The sequence below is a fragment of the Anopheles bellator genome, chromosome 2 (assembly GCF_943735745.2).
Source record: "Anopheles bellator chromosome 2, idAnoBellAS_SP24_06.2, whole genome shotgun sequence".
NCBI classification, from domain to species: Eukaryota; Metazoa; Arthropoda; class Insecta; order Diptera; family Culicidae; genus Anopheles; species Anopheles bellator.
The window spans coordinates 44,790,256-44,808,575 of record NC_071286.1 but is presented as its reverse complement, the minus strand read 5'-3'; the positions used below and the strand labels follow the sequence as shown (position 1 = coordinate 44,808,575).

Below are 18,320 nucleotides of genomic sequence, written 5' to 3'. Positions count from 1 at the left end.
GCCTTCCTAAACATTAGACAAAAAACATGATATATAGAGTTGACGAAGATAACACACAAACAAAAGGAATTGTAACATTCAACCATACCGTACTAGGAGTAGCGAGTAGGACACGTAACGATTCAATCAACACACTACCAATCTACTCACGAAGGTGATTCAGCGTTTGTTGTTAGGAAATCAAAAGTTAGCTTTCAAAGCACACATCCTGAAAGGTTGAACGAATTATTTACCTCACCTTGTCCCCAAAACATTGGTCTTCAGACCTGGAAACCTGGTTCGTTGGTGCAAAAGATTTAACACACTTCCTGCCTGTTGTAAGATGCTACTTTTTACAAATCGAAATAAGATAGTCGACACTAATTTAATAGGTCCGTCGATCGATCGGCCATTTCGTGATCGAACAACGGATCCATTTTGTGAGGCCGGCAAAGTTCAGCTGGGCAACAGTGGTTCTAGCTTATTTAAGAGAAAATATTTTTCAAACGAACAAACATCTAACAATCAACAAACAAACCCCAAAAGACCAATTATACGCATAGTAGAACCTTCGTTTATCCTCGAATCTCAATTATGGTAAAACAAAATCAAAACGAAAAACAAACAAACAAACACGCGTTCGCCTCCCAGTGCAAGCGGCAGTCGTCGCTGGCCGAAAAGGACGAACCGAACAAGTGGTAAAGCTTAATTCTACATTAAATTAACGGGCGAACCGCCAGACACACAAACACACACAGCCAGGAATTGGCACAATTGCTACAAATCGACCACCGCGTGTACAGCGCCAGCACACTTCACGAAAGATGCACCATTTGTAGACGATAAAATCGATGGCTAACGAGAGGCGCCGGAAGCTGATCTGCTGCACCGGTGCAGGGAAACGCCATTTGGGTTAGCTTCAGTTTTGTAACAGCGGACGAACGATTTTAGATTACACTTTCCCAGAGAGGAGTGTGCACAGTCATTAAACACACACATACAGACACACCAGTTTTGCGGGTCCTGCCCATCGCATCGTACCCTTCCAGGCAGATGGATTAGTAAGACCGTAATGATCGTCAACTGATAAGGCGCCGAAAGTTTTGAGATGTATGTATTAAATAATAACTTTCCAAACTAAGCGCAACAAAGTTTCGGACACGGCTGGCAGCGCCACGTGCGACGAGTCTCTAGGAAAAACCGATTATTTCCCGGCAGGGACGAGATTATCGGTTCTCCCGTTGGCTCACACGCGACGGAGAGTGGCGTGTGTCTGGTATGGTTGCGGTAGCAGTGTAAGACCATTACTTATTAAATTACGGGTAGCACCTAGCGAATAAACCAAACTCCTACTGGAAGACAGTTTTCGAAGCCATTTTACGAAGCTAATCGATTCGGGTTCAGGAATACCAGCGCGAAGACGTATTCCCCTTTTTGATATGGATCTAGGTTTGTCCGGCATCCGGCTCCGGCGTCGTCCAATCGAGACACACAACCATCCGGCACGAGTAGCCACGCATACCACCACACCACCCTAACCCCAGCTCAATGACCCCGAACAATAATAGTTGTTAAATTTATTGCGCCATAAGACAAGCTGATAGAAAAAAGGCTACGAGCGTTTGTATAAGTGTCACTAGTTACCGTTTAAATCCTTCTAGCGAGATCCACCGAGCAGAATGAGAGAGAGAGAGATAGCCGGCCAGAGAGACATGCCACGATAGTGACCACTCAACAGTCCCACCACAATGAGCTACTCGAACTCCCCCCGCTGTAACGATGTAAGCCGTTGGCGGATGTAAGCGTAAGCTGATCGCTAAATATCATTAACAAATATCCCATCAACACGGACGAAACAATCAGGGGACGAAACGCATGCGGTCCCAGACACACATACTACTAAAGTAACACGTGAATCGAAGCATAACAAAACCAAAACGAAAAGAAACACACAAACTAGTATTGAGCTATTGAGTAACAGTTTTTTAGAGATTTTCAAATCGATGTTTGCAACTTATCGACATTTTAGAGGTTGACCGTTAGGCGCAATAGAGCGAGAGTGACGCGCGAGAGAGAGAGAGAGAGAGAGATAGAGAGAGAGAGATAGAGAGAGAGAGAGAGCGCGCGTTTGATTATGCTAGAGCTGAATATAATACATGCAATACAGTTACAATAGGACAAAAAATCTAGCAAACAGTAGGAACATTGGTGTAAGCGAAGCAGAACACGAACCCGAAAACAAACCCCTCTCTTATCGTAACATAAGTGTGTGTGTGTGTGTAACAGGATTTGCTTAGGATTAGCGCCAGCTCAATTATGGATATACTCATTGTAACGGGCATCCGTTTTTCACATTTGCCAGAGTCCCACCACCGATCGCTGGACGATCGTGGTAATGGTGGCGACGGTATTTGGATTTGCAACCACCGGCTAAGGACGACCGGCTTCGATGGTTGGCCAGGATAAGCTAAGGGATGGCTAAGGAGTTGCTGGTCGAAATTGTCAAGCTTTGGTATCGCAACACGTTGGAACGCATTCAATGTCGAAACCGGAGTTTCGGAGAGCTCTTACGAGGTGGAACAACAGATTTGCGAGGGCCTTTGGTACCTTCCCGACAAAGGGGCGTGTTGGTTGGGAAGGGTTTTTCATACGTCACACGGAGCGCTGTTGAACAGCTGCAACGTTGGTGAAGTACATTTCTTAAATTAAATTAAAGTTGTAGAAAATTGTAATGAAATAAAACTTCCTTCAGCAAATGTCCCCAGCCATCCCAAACAGCCCCAAAGAGCAAGGCTCTATTGCTCCCACCTTACTCCCCATCGCCTTCGCATGGGAATCTTTCAAAACTTACGCCCTAGCCTTCGAGTAGAACTCGTGGTTCCCTCCCCAGCGGCATCAGTTGTCAGGTGTAAGATGTACCCTGCATGTGTTCATTATGGGATTTCGTTTCCTGCACTGTGTCAGTTTGCGTCCACCGGAACGAATTTTAATCTAGCCGAACTACACGAATTCGCAAAATAACATAGAACGGATCAGTGTATCCCAGGGAAGTCGATAGGACACCTAAACTACTCACTAGAACGACATCGTACCACGCAAAACAATAGTTTATTGAAATTTTTCAAACAAACGATGAATAGTGTGGCCACTCGCGTACAAGCACCTGCAATCACACTGATGAGTTACGTCCTTAAGCATTATTGCGCAACTTTCAATTTGAGGTAACCATCGGTTCAATTTTCTCATATCCATCTACAACGGACCCGATCCACTGTTGTTGAATAAAAGCGAACTATGAATTAGAAACATCGAGAATGATTTTTGTCTGATCTGGGGAAATTCGAAAGAATGCAGGCGTTGGTGAATCCACTGCACATCAAAAGCTAGTTTTGAAATAACAATACATCCACCGGTGCGGTTTCACCTCACCAACAGCAAACTAGTTTTACATGAAAAATGTCGCAATTAAAAGCGGCCAACTTTCCATCATGTATGCAAAATTGTGCCAATGGGCTATCCAATGGGCAACCTGTTGAGAAGAGCTTCCGGAACCCGAAACCACCACAGTGACAACAAATGCATTCGTTGGCGTCGATACGACTAGGCATTGTCAACCTTCTTCCGATTTCCCAGACACGGTACACCCGGAGCTAGACTACGTAACGAGTCCTTCAGCAAAATATTTTATTGAATTTTCCATCCCCACGTTCGGCGAGGACCGTTTTGTGTGCAGACAACTTTTCACGACAAACTGACAGCTGACTGGGCAGAGATGAGATAGGGACGCCCCATGCCACCGAACGGCTGAATACTGATGCATGAGATGCACTTATTTGCATACAACATTCCTATGCACTCTCCTTCGCCCCCACCTCCAACACGGCCTCGCCTGCTTTGATGATTCCTCGTGGAAGCGTCCAGTAAGTAAACCTCAAAGAATTCAATCATTCGTTATCCATTGACCTGGTTTTTCGCTTGTGAGCGTGGCTGATTTGCGTCTCCACCGTGACACGCTGGTGGATTGGGTGGAATTTTCCACAAACTGTGGACTTGGTCTCGTCCGCCCGGCGAACACAGGACATGCCTACTGACGCATTGCATGGAAGTCTAGCACCGAAAATGACGATTGACGACTCATTCGCTTGCGCTTCAGCGAACATTTTATGGTATGGACTTCCGTTGTCCAAGGCTGCCAATCGAACTGTTATCCTGTGCACTGCTTACATTGACATTGGCAACATTGTTACTATGATTGTCCGGGCCATCACAAGCACTGCCTTGTCGCTGAAATGAACTCCATGCCTCGCAGTTCTCAATCAGTTGGAATTTTCACAGCAGAAGGAACGACTAAAGGCGCTTAACGTTTTCTGTGATCAGTGGAATGTATTTCAAAAATATCGGCATCGGTTGAAAAGGCATTTGCTTTAATTTTTAATATTTAGTTTGATAGTTACAGGTTCAGATTGGATGCGCTACGCTTCAAAAGATTGATTGATAATTGGCAAGTTTAAATATTAAAAGTTAGAAGAATACTCGTCAGTAGTCAGTAATTGCGTTATTGTTTGAGAGCTCTCGTCTGACACTCTACCATTGCACTATCTGACTCGAATGCAGAGTAGATCCAAATTATCTCGCATGGCGGCCCATCACCATCCGTAGCTTCAGATTCTGATTGCTAATGATATTATTCCATCTAGAACGATGGACAGAGTCCTAATATAATTAATTAGTTTTTATCATTCAAGTTGATGCGATGGTGGAAATGACATCCATTGCTTTAAAGCGGATTATTGCACTCCGTAGAAAATCTATAATCGCAACAAAAGATTTCGAGGTTAGTTACTAACGGGCATATTCCGTTTTTCCTTTCAACCTCTTTACTTTACAATCATTATTCTGGATTTTCCTTTCATGTTCAAGGTCATCTTATTACGTTTGCACATCTTTAATTTTGTGAGCTGCATTTGTGAATCTACTTATTGATTTTCCTCATTTTATAAACAACGAAAAATGAAATAACTCCTTCAAATTGAAGAATACAAAATAAAGAGATGCTTAATTCAATAAATAGAACCGAACTGCGTCATAGACAAATTGATTCCAAAACTCACCAAAAGTCGCAATTGTCAGTAGGCCGAGACCCGAGAAATTTGTTTGCATTACATTCCACTTACCGATCGCCAACAGACACACACGCAACGCGATTTATTTACACGATCCTTAGTCGTTCTGCCGGCATTTGCTTCGCGTTCGATCGATCAGCGAGTTCGCGATCGTAAGTGCCGATCATTCGCACGCACACAGGCACCGGCTTCGACGATAATCGCGGTTAACGCGTGAGCAACAACAAAAAAACGGGCGACATTCCGCCGGTTTGGACACGCACATTCGGAAGTGCGCGAGGCCGCGAGCGACCGAGACAGCAAACGCGAAGCGAACCGCGAACCACGTACACTAAGCCGCCGTCGCAACCAAAACACGGTAGGCTGTGTGCGCGACTGCATCGGTGGTGGTGGAACGCCTTGCGGTCGCTCCGCGAGGCGCCAACTTTAATTCGAACCCCAGTACAACGACGACTGTGGAGAAGTTTAGCTGCGAACGGGTTGCGTGCGCGGTGCCATTTCGTAAGTTCGCCTCTTTACTTTGCATCTTCGAAGATTGTTTCTGTTTTCCGTGGTGACCAATTCCTCGAGTCGACTGCGAACACGGGTGGCAATTTGTATGCTAAGCGGTTTTGCATCGGAACCGGCATTACGAGAGACCGCAACAGAGTGTGTAATTGGCCACTGATTTCCGAAATAGCTAATCGGCGTTCCGCGGTTCATCATTGCTGTTTTTTTTGTTTGTGGCTTGTATGGCTTTTGCCGACCGTGCGTTCCGGGAGAGTGTTTGAGTGTTTGTGACAGAAGCGGTGTGTTTACCCCGCTACGGCATCCAGCAGCGAGCATCTTCACTTTCGACTTTTTGCATTTCTGGACCAAACACGTCTTCCGTCATCAGCGCTCGAAGGGCAAACCGTTGACTCATTGCATTCGGCGAGAGAAGTTGCCAACCGCAGCCAAACAAGGTAATTGTGACAATCGCAGCTAGCCGGTTGTTTGGGACATTCAGCAACAGGAAAACGGGGAACGGTACATCCAAAAAATTAAATGATCAAACGAAGAATTGCTTCAAGAGATTTGGAACAAAAATTTATGCAAAATTATTATCCCAACAATGCAGCCAGGCGCCATCCCTATAGTTGGTTCCAGATCGTTTTAAAGTGAAGCTCGCGTAGCCCCTTTAGAGGACACACCGTTGGGGAGCTGTTAACGTCGGTTAGGTCAACGCCTCGGGAGTCCCAGGACGCGAACCGTGACCCTGGGTATCCGGTGTCGTTTGGGGACTGCACCTCTTCACCCCCTTCATCCGTTATCCTTTCCGCCCGTCGGAGCGTTGATGGGACAACGACAACTGGCAACGCTGGAATCGTCGACCGTGGGCTGACGAAAGGAGGCCTCTAGGGGTGTGCCATGTTTGCCGATCGCTGGCGCCGCGAACCAGGCTTGCCGACCCTCGCCAATGGGCGCCCACACCATGCACCGACGTTGTCCTTGCCGCTGTGTCATCGATGTCGCTTCCGTCTGCTCGCCCTCTTGCCGGAAGTGCTGAAATTTGCAGTGTTAATGGAACAGTAACTGCAATAAGTATACCGTGCCGGAACTGTTTTGTTTGCTGAAGCCCAACCCGTTTCAGGTTTCATTCCGTTCCGCAATATCGGTCGGAACGCGGACGGGCAGTGAGGACTATCATCTAAAAAATGTCAATTCTTTAGAATGTGTCCGACAGTGTTCTTCGAAACTGTCAACATGTTTTGCATATCTTTAATATTGTAAAGCTTACACAACCAGGCAGTCAAGCAGCCAGTTCGGCGCTCATAATCGACTTATCGTATCTGATCGGCTCGGTCCGTTTTTGGTCTGTAATACCCACGTCCTCGACAAGTCAACGTTTCCGTTGCGTTATTCTCAACCGCAAACGAACCGTAAACAAGCAACCCACCACCGAGTGAAAAGAGAGAAAAAACAAGTAATTTCGTGACACCATCGCGATGCGATCTCGAAAAGAACCACGGAATGACCTTTTTCTTCTGTTTCGATGGGGCACTGATCCTGCACTCCAGTTGGAGCGACACCTCCGAAAACGGGGTGTTGGCGTTGGCGGCCAGTGCTGCCTATTGTGGATCGCTTCCACATCCATAAACGGCCTATAAAATCGAATCGAAACGACGGAACTCGACTACAGGACGCCTGCCAGAGCTAGGCGATGATTCACGTACCATTAATCGTGGCATCATTCCGTGCCGGGAAGGTGCGTAACTAGCGATCCGCCGAGTTTCGGCGGAAGAACTACTGTACACAGCCGGCTAATTACTGTGGGGCGTCAATGTAGGTTTGGATGTCAAGCACAGCCGGTAGCCGAATTTCGGTGTCCCAGATTCCGCCCCTCGCGCGTGCCCGTTCGCTCGTCGGGCTCAAGGACGCACTTTCTTGTTGCGTACTTCCGACTGGAGCAGGAAACCCGAATGCTGCCTGCTACCGTCTACCGTCGCTTGATTTGCATTTCCGCGATGAACGTGCCACTAACACGCACCTCGTACGGTTTTCATTTCTAGCTAGTTAACCCCGGAAACGAAAGGACAGCCAACGGAACAACACACCCTGCATCTGATATGGATTACCAAGGCCCGACGGCGGCTGTGAGAGCATCAGCGGCAACGGCAGCAGTACCCGCCTCCGTCGGATCATCAAGGCTGGCTCAGATGCAGGTTAGTGCGCCCGCGAAGACCGAGGGCGGTTGGTCCTCTCGATATCCCTCCAAAAACCAACCGCTCCCGAGAGGCAATCAATTTATGAGTGCGAGCCAATAAAGTAAAATTGGGGTTGCAGGAATGGTCACAACCGTCCTCCAAAGTTAATCTCAGATCCACCGCGAATGGGGGCCACTGCGGACCACATACACGCCCACGCGATGTAGCAGATTTCGTCTAACGGATCGCACTCTATCCGATTTCCTTTTAGAAGGAACGAATAATTTTAGCTCCATAAATCGGAGATGCGGTTTACGGTTAACATAATAACATTTTGGCATGTCACGAAACCTTCAGTGTCATACTTAGTAAAAGATAAAAAATTAACCCAAAATCCGAATAGTAATAATAATAACAGTTAGTAAATTAGTTACCTACATTTCTATGGACCTTAGATTATAAAAGAAACTCAGTACTTTTGGTTGTACCTCATACAGCTCTACACCAAATCGTGGCCGTCGACGGTAGCGATGGACGAATGTTGTTCGATCGCATAAAGCCGCGCTCCACCTACGCGGCCACAGCGTGAGCCGCTGCTCCGAGCCATTCCGGTTACGTACCGCGTGTAGGATCAAACCATGTGTCTTGGCCGCTGACTCAACTGGTTGCTCGTTCGGCAAGGTTTGGCCCTCTCGATTCCCGGCCGTGGATGCGGTCCGCTGTGAGCGATGATGACTCACGATAGCCATCAAAAGCGGTACCAGATGTAGGGGGTTAACAAACGAAGGTGGCAAAACGCCTCATCAATCCTGCCATTTCGGACCCGGTGATTTATAGTGCGACTTACCCGCGCCGGAACACCGGTCCACCGGTTGCCGTGGTTGGTGTTCGCCCAACACCTATTGCCCATTTATGCCCAGTCTGTGCTAATTCGGCTGCACTTTGAATACAGTTTTTATTTTAGCAGCTCACTTTGCAACTCCCTGGTCGGCACGTGTTTTCTGTGCATCTCAAATGCGAATCTATTGCGCCACAGTCGATGATGAATTCGTCCGAAAATCGTCTCGCATCATCGGCCACCGATGATCTGCGACCGTCGATTTGGAGTAGTTTTGTTTCAAACACCGGCACTAATGTTTGTTTCGGTTGATTAAACCTGCTCATTGGGCGGTGTTGTTGTGCATAGTCGCTTCGATTGTGCTTCCCATCGAATTGATTCCCACTCGCTCACCACCACCTACCACTTAAGAGTTGAAGACAACTTTGGGGCCCAAACACTGTCCCACGTATGGTGTATCATCAGTATGTCGTCTTACAACGTCACAAAGTAGTACAATTCTATGGAAATCCCAATGCCACCTATTTAAATGATAACATCAATTCTTCCCAACACCACGGCGCTGTCAATGACAAATTCTATGATTCCTAAGTGGGTCCATCAGCAACGCTTTTATTCCTCGAAAGCGTTGTGTCAATATACCACGAACGAGCCAATCATTCTATTTGGATCGTGAATCTAGTTTTATATTCCATAAAATAGTGGCAACCCTCAGTGGCTGCTTATCGTTGTCGCACCACGCAGTGCGCGAAACACAATGTCTTCTTGCAGTAATTTGATTATACGGAACGCGTAAAATAAAACACCCTTAATGGGTAAGGTGGATAATCCGGATAGCTACTTTGTTGACTACAACCTTCAATGTTTTATCTCACAATCAGTTGCCGAACTGCGTGATTAATACACACAGACGAGCTTCAGTTTTCTTCGTTATAAACTCCAGTGGCATGTTCAGTGGTCACTTTTTAAATGCCCTGACATCATAGAGAAGTGGTATTATGGCCTCAATAAACTAGCCAAACTGATATCAATATCATCTCTGTGTAAGCAAAGCGTGTTCCTCAAAACATACAAAAGTAGACTTGGCAATTCACTGCGTAGTATAACGATGCTTTGCATAACTTATAGTTTTTAATTAAACTCCCCACCAAGAAGTTTGGCTTTGGACTGCAAAGAATTTAACGACTTTCTAGGACGTCCCGCTATCGGACATCAATCTCTCTTCACAGCACTCCCGTAAAACAGGGCTCCATTTGACTTCAACAGCCGGTCGATTGTTAACCGCCAAAGGCACTCTTGATCGGTCCACGCGTAAAGCGGAACGTGCCGACATCAGTTGGGGCAGTAATTGATAATGATTAACGGAGCGGAGGCAACGACACTCCGCCAAAGGCAACATCGGGCAAAAGGGCGAAATGCGAGGCCACCGGGAGATCATAAAACGGTGAGCCCTAAATATGGTAAACAATGGTGTCGAGATGTCGCAATGCCGGTCACAGAAGTTGGACACTGTGAAGGGAACGCGTTATAGGTTACCAATGGATGATTCGAGCGGGACGCTCGTAAAGTGACCAGGAGGTCATTCGTTCGCTCAAAACTCCATCCAAAATGCTGTCCTTCCGATGGTAGAAAGCAAACGCTATTTCATTATGAAACGTAAAATCCGAAAACTAGTTGAATTGTGAGTCCAGTACGCAGCACGATCGAGAAAGGTACGCCCAGTGTAGTTTGCTGAAAACTGGCTCTTGCTCTCGTTGTGATCCCATGACCGGACTAGTTGAAACATTAGGAACCAACCCCAACTTCACTAGCAAGCAGCGTGCAAAAGACCTGTTTTGGAACGACGTAACCCACAGAAGCGCACGGACTGCAACGACCTACGTTCCGCACGCCGGACTTTGCATTTCATCGCCTTGCCACGGGTAGCATGATTTTGATTTATAGAAAAATATCAATTACATCCCGCTCCGTGATTCGCGGGATGTTACACAGGCACAATCTGAAGTAAACATTCGCGGAACTATGCTCGCGCCCGAAAGGCGGAAAGAACTCTGTGAACCCGCAACTCGCAATCGGCAATATTGGTCTAGAGTGAAATTGATTATTCTAGCAAAAGCGAACGAATTTATTAGATTCCTGTCCGAAGTGAACCCCGTAAGATAAGCGGCTTGCCGGGCGCGCGCTTGCCTTCTACCGGTCGACTCCAGGGAGGACCACTTTTTCCAGACCGGACCGCTCAGCACAAATCCTACCAGCAGCCATGAGCTGGGGACCGAAAGGAAGCCGCGGTACGGCAATGAAAAAAGAATTGTTTCCACTTTGATGCTCCACTGAAAATGTTTGGCGGTGAACGATTGATAGATTTCGAGAACTTCCCAACCGATCACCATCGAGTAGACGTGTACAGCATCTCGAGACCCCATCTGACCCTGTGACGGTATTATAAAGGTTGATTTATAGCGAGCGAAACGCATGGAAGCGATTCCTGACGGAGCGTGTCGATGACGCCTGCGGAGGGCCCTAGAAAGGAACTGCACAGACTTGGCTATGCAAATGCATTCGTTTACCTTCTGAAGCGTGTTCCGTCTGGGGCATTTGAATGGTTTTGCAAAATCGACTGCACGTTTCCAGTTAGGAGCCGTTCGAATGGCTCCAGATTCCCGACTGCCACAGCGAGCCGGAGGTTCATTTTGAGGTAACAGAACCAGCAACATCGGTCTCCCCTTCCGCTGAAGTCCCCCAATTCGTTTCCCAATCCGAATCACTGGAGTAATCCAAGCCACATGCCGGTAAACATGCCGCTGGGGCAAACAACCGATGCTGCCTTTTCCTCATTATGGCGATTTTAGATGCCTGCCTGACTGTCTCATTAGAGTTGCTATCTTCCGGAGCAGTCAAGCTGTCACTGATCCCGCAGCCGCGAGTACAACGCGGAAGACTGTTACGGAAACCGGACCGTTGTTCGCCGTTGTCTGTTTAGCACTTGGGATGAAGCACGTGATGAAGCATTAAAAACTATGCTCAGACTCAAGCGATGCTCCATCACAAAGCGCAACCCTCACGTCCTCTGTGTGGGTCGGCTATCTCGAAAGACAAATAGAACCTGTCACTCGCCGTACTTGTTATCCTTTCAATCCAATAAATCGCCATTCGGAAGGAACCATATTCAACATGATTCGTGCCGATGTTGAACATTATATTCCTGATCTCTTCCTCTTCCTTGCTTCCTTCCGAAGCGTAAGAGTCTTTAGACGACGTTACAGAAACACGACATGTGACTGATACGAAAGAGACAAGTTGGCAGCTGAGTACCAGAGCCACACTTATGGGGGGGCTTGTGAAGATGGGTGCTGAGCTCTTCCTTCGCCATCCCTGTGGTCTGCGGGCGAGTAACTCTACACTCCTAGCATACGATCTCGTTAATTACCGGCCTCGAACAATCAAAAACCACGTTCTCCCTTCCTGTTCCGGGATGGAAATCTTGTCCAAAAACCACTGACTTGAACCGGTTTTCACTCGGATCGGAAGCAAGGCTTTAAAACACCGTCGAACAGTCGACGGCCTGTTCGCTCGTACCGGTGCTGACAGAATTAATAAAGGTGCGAAAGGCACATCATTCCGATGTGCAATTAAAGCGTATCTGACACCAACGAGAACTCAGGGAACGGGCCAGCCTGCGAGGGGTTCGCCCGTAACAAATTTAATACGTTTTATGAGCTCTAATTGGAAGCGACGAAATGCTTTCAAATTTGCACGGTAGTCTCGAGATATGCACAATAATGCATTTAAATTATGTCACTGTCTCTTGCTTAACCTAGGAAGGTAGATCGGGGACAGGTATAGTGTACATCGTATTTCTGTAGCTTGAAGTGTTTCAGAATGTTTAGAATGAATGAAGAATGTTCCAATTCTTGGATATTCTCACAAACTCCCCAATCGCCTGTGGCCCGTTAATCACTTAACATTCAATCCAATAAATTAAACAAGTCCAAATTTATCCCAAATTGATTATCGAGCAATTTATCTCTATATATACGTTAATATAGTTAACGTTAAACTAAAGAAACTATACGTATACGAACATGCAGTTACGCTAAGCATTGCCAAGGTTTATAGAAAACAAAACAATAACGTCCTTCGATCTCACGTCGCATCTCATTTCACAAGTGGCCCACTGTTGAGCAATCAATGTTTTCAAGTAACTTGCCATTCCCTTCGTTCAGATATTTGATTCCCCGTGCAATAAAGACTGAGAGCTCGGGCACAATAGACATTGCACCCGATACAGCAAGTATTCCATCAAGACCGACTCGGTGATCCCCGGGCTCTCTAGTTCTCGAGACTGGACATAAAAAACAAACTCTCAACAGCCATTGTGCAGCTTCCATATTGCATTTTTACTTCACCGACTCCACTTACGAAAGGCGCGAACAATGTACAGGCCACTCGCAGAACGGTCCTCCCGTCGGCCGAAGGACGGGTGTGCCCTTCGTTACCGGACTCTGACAATAAACCATCAGTTGCCAATATTGTCTCGGCAATGTTTATTCGTCCATCAAGCTGCTGGCCTTTAAGAATGTTTTTTGTCGCCCCACATGAGCGTCACAATCAATATGTAAATCACACACGCCCACACACATTTATCACCACTCTTGCCGTTACTTTCCCACCAGGATGTCATTAAATATTCAGCGCTTTCGCTGACCCCTAGCTCCGTGTGGGTCGCGCCGGCCAGCTCCCGGTGTGTTCTTTGTTCCGGGCCAGCGTATGTGTGTTCGTAGTAGATAATGCGGGGGACGGGGCTTTTAGTGGCGAAAACCCGTATCGACCTGCCCCAGGCTCGGTAGTCACCGACTACCACCACCACGGAAGTGCAACGCGCGGTTCGTCGGGGATCCGGTGACCGTGAACGTGTGGCGTTTCACAACCGGCCATCAGTCTGGTTTTGGGTGTGCCGGTTGCCGTTAGCGTGAAAGTGTATGTATCGTGAAGGGAGCAGTGACAACGGAAGTGTCAATACATCCGGTCCATCGATCGATCCGTTGCTGGCCCGAGGCACCATTGTCCGCGGGGTCGTAAGCGTCAGTCTGGATGATTCCTGGACTGGACGCAGCTTGCTCGAAGCGCTGGGACGAGTTCCTCCGCTCAGGCCGCTGGACGTAAGTCGACCGTGCAATCCGGCCCGCTTTGGATTAGAAACGTGGCCTCAGATCTCTAGACTCTAGACCTCGCCATCCGGATTCGAACCCACGACATAGACGACAACTCTATTCCGAGTGACCCAAAAAGAGCACCGTCTGGGAGAGAGGACTAGTTAGTTCTTCCTAGCCCAGCACGCATCACATTGTCCCATTTCGGTGCTCAGCGCGCCCCAATTTCGCGTTTCTAAGTAATTCGGGCGTCGGCCACAGTTTAGTGTCTCACGCCGATCTATCACCCCTGGCGTTTGCATGACGAAAGTAAATTTAATCATGCACCCTACCACTCTACAGGTAACACTAGCAGGGCGCGAGACATCAAAACTATTAAAGGACCGCCAGCGCGCACCCTCCAGGTATGAGGACTCGTCCGCCAGGCAGAACCTTGTGTGTAAATGAGACACCTCATCGATCGGTTTCCAAAACCATCCACCGGTGGCCTCCACTGAAGGACAACATCGCGCGGCCGAAGCCCACCATGCACTCCAACTCGGAACTCGGTTGTTGTTTTGTTTCATTCATTCGAAATAACCGTGTCCCCTTCCGGCGGAAGCAGAAGCGGTTGCGATGTTCCGAAACAGCGTTCCGGGGCAATCGGGAGGGAGGTGCGCCCTGCTTCGAGGTTCTGCGGAAGCGTCGCTTTCATTTTCTATCTACTTTACTGCTCTACCAGCTGTACCAGAAAACAACAACAACCAAAACGTTGCCAGCCCTCCAGTGTCCTGTGCAACTCCGCGGGCGCCTTATTGCATAAAGTCCGTTTGTCGGCTATAAATAAATGTACCCCAGTTTTTCGTCGTGGCCTCTCGAAATGTGCAACGTAGCACCGAGCTGCCAAACAGCAACCCCCGACGGTTGGCTTGGAAGGCTTGGCGACGTGTTCGGCCACGGGGATCCTCGGGGCTCGACACGGCCGAACGGTCTGAACGGTTTGTTGTGATGTGGTAGTCGCTCAGTCGTGGATGAGCCTTGCATGGACACGAACACACCATTCACGTGTTTCTTGGGCCACGCTGCTATATATAGTGTGTAAAGTGCGCTAGTGCGTCACACCAGGACGAATCGGACAATGAAGTTTAAAGCACTGGATTACGGCGACATCATCGAAAGTTTTACTAATCGATATGAAAATATCGTCAAGAAGGTAGTGCCCCTCGGCCAGAGCGGCAGGCGCACAACGCACATTACTGGGCGAAACTATTTGTGTTCCGGGACATCGGGTATCCTGCATGTTTAGTGTACCGGTTTCCATTTCTCTCGATTGCAGATGCGGTTCCAGCAGCGTCAGCAGCAAGAACGTGACCAGCGAAAGATAGAACAGATTGCAACGCGAGCGACGGCCTCGACGACGACGATTGCAGCTTCCTCGTCCAACGGTCGCATAACCTCAACGACAACGAACGTAGCGACGGCGACAGCGACGGTGACGGCCAACAGCAGCGCGACTTCCGGCGGCGGTGCCGTCGAGCTCGCCGATCGCCTCAACGCGACCACACTCTCGTCCAGTCTGGGGGCGGGCAAGGTACGCCAGATGTTCGACGACCGCCGGCACGGACGTGTGGCCGCCGGCATCGACAAGAGCTACCCGTTGCAACCGATCCAGACGAAAACGGTGGCCACGGGAGCAGCGACGTCGGCGGGCATCACCAATGGCAACCACTCGACCAGCGGCGGCGGCGGCGGCGGCGGCAGTAACAACAACAGCCTCGCGGGCGGCGGTGTTGGTGACGCGTGTAGGGACCTGGGACGGAGCGTCGTGACCAAGGGAGCCACGGGCATGAACAACAAACCACGTGTCCCACCGATCTCGGCCACCAGCCGCAACCGCTTGGTGCAGCAGCAATCCAATCGGGCACATAGCCTTCGTCAGGACGTCGTTAGTGGGATGCAGCAGCAGCAGGTAGGATCGTGAAGCAGTTCCACGCTGGTCTGGGAACCCCGGGTCCCACCATCGTTCTTATGTACACCCCCAAAATTCACCCGCTCCCTTCTTTTGTAGAGCACGCGCAGCACCAGTAACGCTGGGGAGACCACGACCGACTACGGTGGCTTCGATGACAACGATAATTTTCTCGAACTGGAAAAGCACCCAGGTAAAACGGCGGCAAAATCGATCGCTGGTCAATTACGACCAATCGGGGAACAGTCGGCCCCGCCAGGGGTCCCCCATCGCCCTCCCTAAACTCTAGCCGGGATTTAGCGACCGAGGCAACGCCCCGGGGAACGTGGACACGTGGCGTAGGGAACACATGAATCGATTATCAAAAACAGAAATCAGGTGGAAGGTAGAAAGAAGCGAGAGAGAGGGTGGGCAAGCGTGGGCTAGGAGTGTAGCCGATTGTTTCTTGCTGCTGACGGCCGCAGGAAGAGAAAGCACATTTTCTCTGGCTGCACTTAAAGACACGCGCACGCAAAAGGGGTTAGGCGTTTTATGTTATTTACTGCTGCCGCCACCGGCCAACGCTTGGGGTTGGATTGCACACGCAACTACCGCCGAAGAAGTTCCCGTTTGGTCCTGTGGCTGGTCCTTGTTGCTGCTACTCATACCATTTGCGTTTTGTTGTTCATGCTGCTGAGGGTAACGAAATGGTTCGTTGTGATTTGGTTAAAGTCAGCCTAAAGAGGGCTCTTATGCGATAAGCTATAGCTTAATCAAATCTACACATTAGCTTGTGGTCCTTGTATTTAATTGATCACGCAGACAACACCGTAAATTTGAGCAAAACTCACATATATTAAGTTACAGTCAGTTTCGTTGGAATAGACGTCACTTTGGTTCGTTAGAGAACGGGACATCCAAGAGTTCAAGGGGATGGTGACTGATCTAAGCAACCATTGGAAAGTTTACTACACAAACTTACAACTTTTCACTTCGCAGACATTGCGTTTGATCTGGATGGAGACTCGGTTCATGCTGCTGTTAATCACGTGAACAACAACATCGGCGGGGACTATTCCCTTTCCAGTTCTAATGCTGTACGAACGGCAACGAACGTAAACAGTTTGAAGCTTAAGCCGGTACCGGGCCGATCTGCGGCGTCGTTGACTGCAACACCAGCACGAAATTCGTCGCTCAAAAAGCAAGCGTCGTCGATTACGTCTAATGGCAGCATCACATCGACCGCGACGTTGCCACGCTCCGTGAATGGATCCGCCAAAGTAGGTCATGCTTTACTTGTAGCTGAAATCGCATTTTCGACCTTAAAATCCGCTCGCTAAATTCGTACATCCGCTCGGTTTCTTCGACAGCTCGGCATCCAACGGGCGGCTCCAGGCTCCAAATCAAACGGTCCGTCGCGTGGTGTTTCCCAGCCCAGTCCCTCGAGTTCGGCCGGTTCGTTGCGCCGAATTTCTTCGACCCCCGCACCAACGACCGGCATGGCAATGCACGCCACTACCGTCGCACATCACAACAACGACGATCTGGTACCGGACGGCCTGACACGCTGTGAAATCTGCAGCCGCAACTTTGCCGACGACCGCATCGAAAAGCATCGACAAATCTGCCAGAAAACAAAGGCCAAAAAGCGCAAGGTGTTCGACGTCACCAAACACCGGGTCCAGGGCACCGACGCGGAATCGTACGTGCTGGTGAAGGGCAAGAAAGGTGCCACCGGACCGTCCCGGAAGCAGTCTAGTCAGCTGAATGGAAGCGGAACACAGGCGGGAACCGGTGCCGGAAAGCAGAGCAATTGGCGCAAGAAGCACGAGGAATTCATTGCCACGATCCGGGCGGCCAAAGAACTGAAGGCGCATTTAGCAAAGGGTGGCAAGCTGTCCGACTTGCCACCGCCACCGCCAGCCGAAAACCCGGACTACGTCCAGTGTCCGCACTGCTCGCGTCGTTTCAATCAGGCCGCCGCCGACCGCCACATTCCGAAGTGTGCCACGATGCTGCATAACAAACCGAAACCTAAACCGAAGGGCGCGGCATCGACACTTCGACGATACTGAATGCACTCCCGGACAAAAAACGGAACTCCAACGGGACCGTGTTTTCCTATTCATCTATTTTATGAAGCTTTTTTTTAACGCAATTTTACAAATAATCCCTTTTTCGCGACACGTTCTTCTGGGGTTCCTGTAGTATTCGGCTGGATCGGGCTACGATCGTTTCGTGTGCCGTCGAACGATAAACCTCAGCCTACCAGAAAGATACACGAATCATTTGCTAACCGAAAGAATGATGCTATCGCGCCACGCCTAACTAACCCCCCAGCGGCCCTGTACGAAACTCGGCCCTCTACGAAACGGCCCTTAACGAAATCGAGATCAAGAGAGAAAAATACGAACCTGAACGCTGGTAAAAACATTCGCGTGAAGACAGCAAAGACGTTAAACGAAACGAAATCGAGACATGGCTGTGTAGCGGACACGAACGATGTTCAAATTGGTGTACTTGCGCAAATTAATAAAACTGTGGATAAAATCAATTAAAGCGCCCCGAAACGAGTGTTATTTTTATTAACATTTATCATTCAATTCTCTTTATTCGAGTAGCACTACATCAGAGCGA

The 18,320-nt window shown here is 48.8% G+C and overlaps 1 protein-coding gene across 1 annotated transcript; it reads left to right on the top strand.

Moving 5' to 3' along the window:
• Nucleotides 1-5,580: 5,580 nt before the first annotated feature.
• LOC131208961 (pneumococcal serine-rich repeat protein) lies at nt 5,581-18,220 on the top strand. Its single transcript, XM_058201911.1, has 6 exons — nt 5,581-6,046; nt 7,634-7,786; nt 15,072-15,704; nt 15,804-15,897; nt 16,683-16,963; nt 17,054-18,220. Exons 2-6 carry the CDS (start codon nt 7,691-7,693, stop codon nt 17,756-17,758), a joined length of 1,809 nt encoding a protein of 602 aa, XP_058057894.1. The 5' UTR covers nt 5,581-6,046; nt 7,634-7,690; the 3' UTR covers nt 17,759-18,220.
• The last annotated feature ends 100 nt before the right edge of the window (nt 18,221-18,320 follow it).